The sequence below is a fragment of the Plasmodium fragile genome (assembly GCF_000956335.1).
Source record: "Plasmodium fragile strain nilgiri unplaced genomic scaffold supercont1.42, whole genome shotgun sequence".
In the NCBI taxonomy this organism is placed as follows: Eukaryota; Apicomplexa; class Aconoidasida; order Haemosporida; family Plasmodiidae; genus Plasmodium; species Plasmodium fragile.
In genome coordinates this window covers 104701-106188 of record NW_012192622.1, presented here as the reverse complement: position 1 = coordinate 106188, position 1488 = coordinate 104701, and the positions used below count along the sequence as shown (strand labels likewise).

Here is a 1488-nt window from a genome sequence, read left to right as displayed (position 1 = left end):
AAAAAAAAAAAAAAAAAAACAAAAACGAAAACGAAAAAGTGTTACGAGTAAAGATAAACATGATGAGGGTGTGGGGTGGAAGCAGTGTGTGGTTCGCTCCCATGACAGTGGCTTCACCCCAACGTCAACACAGGTTTACTCCAACAGGAGTGACAAAACGGTGTGAGTCTTCACAACTAGAAAGGAAATATATACCGCCCATGCCTCCGGGGGGAGGGACCATGAAATGGAAGAATTGGTCCTCCCCCCTTTGCAGGGAAAAATTACAAATCGATTGATTTCATTTTGAGCAGGGGGACATGTAAGACAAATTTTCCGAAGGACAGGACGGCGTCCTCCACGTAGAACAGCTGGATGTTGTTTTCTTTTTTAAAGTTGATTAGTCTTCCCTTGATGGTCCACTTGCTGCCTCTGGACTCCTTCAGCTGGCGCAGCGTCGCGATGATGGCCTGCACGAGGGGTGATCGGGTGTGCGGTTGAGCGGTTAAGCGGTTGAGCGGTTGAGCGGTTAAGCGGTTGAGCGGTTGAGCGGTTAAGCGGTTGAGCGGTTTAGCGGTTGAACTGTTGCGCGACTGCACCACTGCAGTTACGCTGCGGGCCATTTCGAACATTTGCGCGAGGCGCTCTGGGTAGCACCCCTCTCGCTGGTCGTGGCACACATCACACACAGATCTTACCACTTGGAAAGAGTGCACCATTTTGTTGTACAGGGTCCTCTCGATGAGCCCCTTCCGCAAGTAGGCGTTGAGGAGGTAGGCCAGAGACTCGCCCAGGGAGAAGCGGAGATGAATATCGTCAAGGATAGGGATCTGCTTGCGGTAGCATTTTCCATTGAAGGTGTTGGCGTTGATACAGAGGTAGTTGTCTTTTCTGGCGGCGGGGTCTGATTGGCTCGTCATGCAGCTGGCCAATTGGCCCTCCATTTGGTCCTCTGCTAGGCCTTCATCTCTGTGGCGTTGACCCGATTGTGCCCTTGCCCGTGGTTTCCCCCTCGCAAAGTTAACCTCCCGGCAGTCCGCCGAGTGGTGGATGAGCGGCGAGGGGATGCTCTCCTCGTTGATGTTTTCAAAGTTTTGAAGAAAAAAGGTTTCTTCCATGGGGGGGTTTGCTGGGTCATTGTGAGGATTTCCATGCGTGATTAGAGAGATAGTGAACCACGGATAATCGAACCCATGTTACTTATTTGATTGGATCCCCCCCCCCCGTATTGCATACCAAGTGTGCGCAGCGATGCTTACAATGAACTTTTTTTTTTTTTTCCCCCTCTCACATGGAGTGTACTTTCACAAGTGCGTGTGGCCCAATGGAGCAATGGAGGGGGGACTAAACATGGGTGGAAAGGCCAACCTGAGAGGGTTACCCACAAGGGTCTTACATTAGTCGAAGTAGAAATGGAGAAAAAAAGAAAACAGTGTGGAGCGCGTAGAGTGTTCACTCAGGAGAGGGAACCTTTAAAAAAAAAAAAAAAAAAAAAAAAAAAAAAAAAAA

The 1488-nt window shown here is 49.5% G+C and overlaps 1 protein-coding gene across 1 annotated transcript; it reads right to left on the bottom strand.

The window, feature by feature from the left end:
- Positions 1-263: 263 nt before the first annotated feature.
- On the bottom strand, positions 264-1097 carry AK88_03588 (uncharacterized protein; the record flags this gene model as incomplete). Its single annotated transcript, XM_012481199.1, has 2 exons — positions 264-449; positions 678-1097. 2 exons carry the CDS (start codon positions 1095-1097, stop codon positions 264-266), a joined length of 606 nt encoding a protein of 201 aa, XP_012336622.1.
- Positions 1098-1488: the final 391 nt, after the last annotated feature.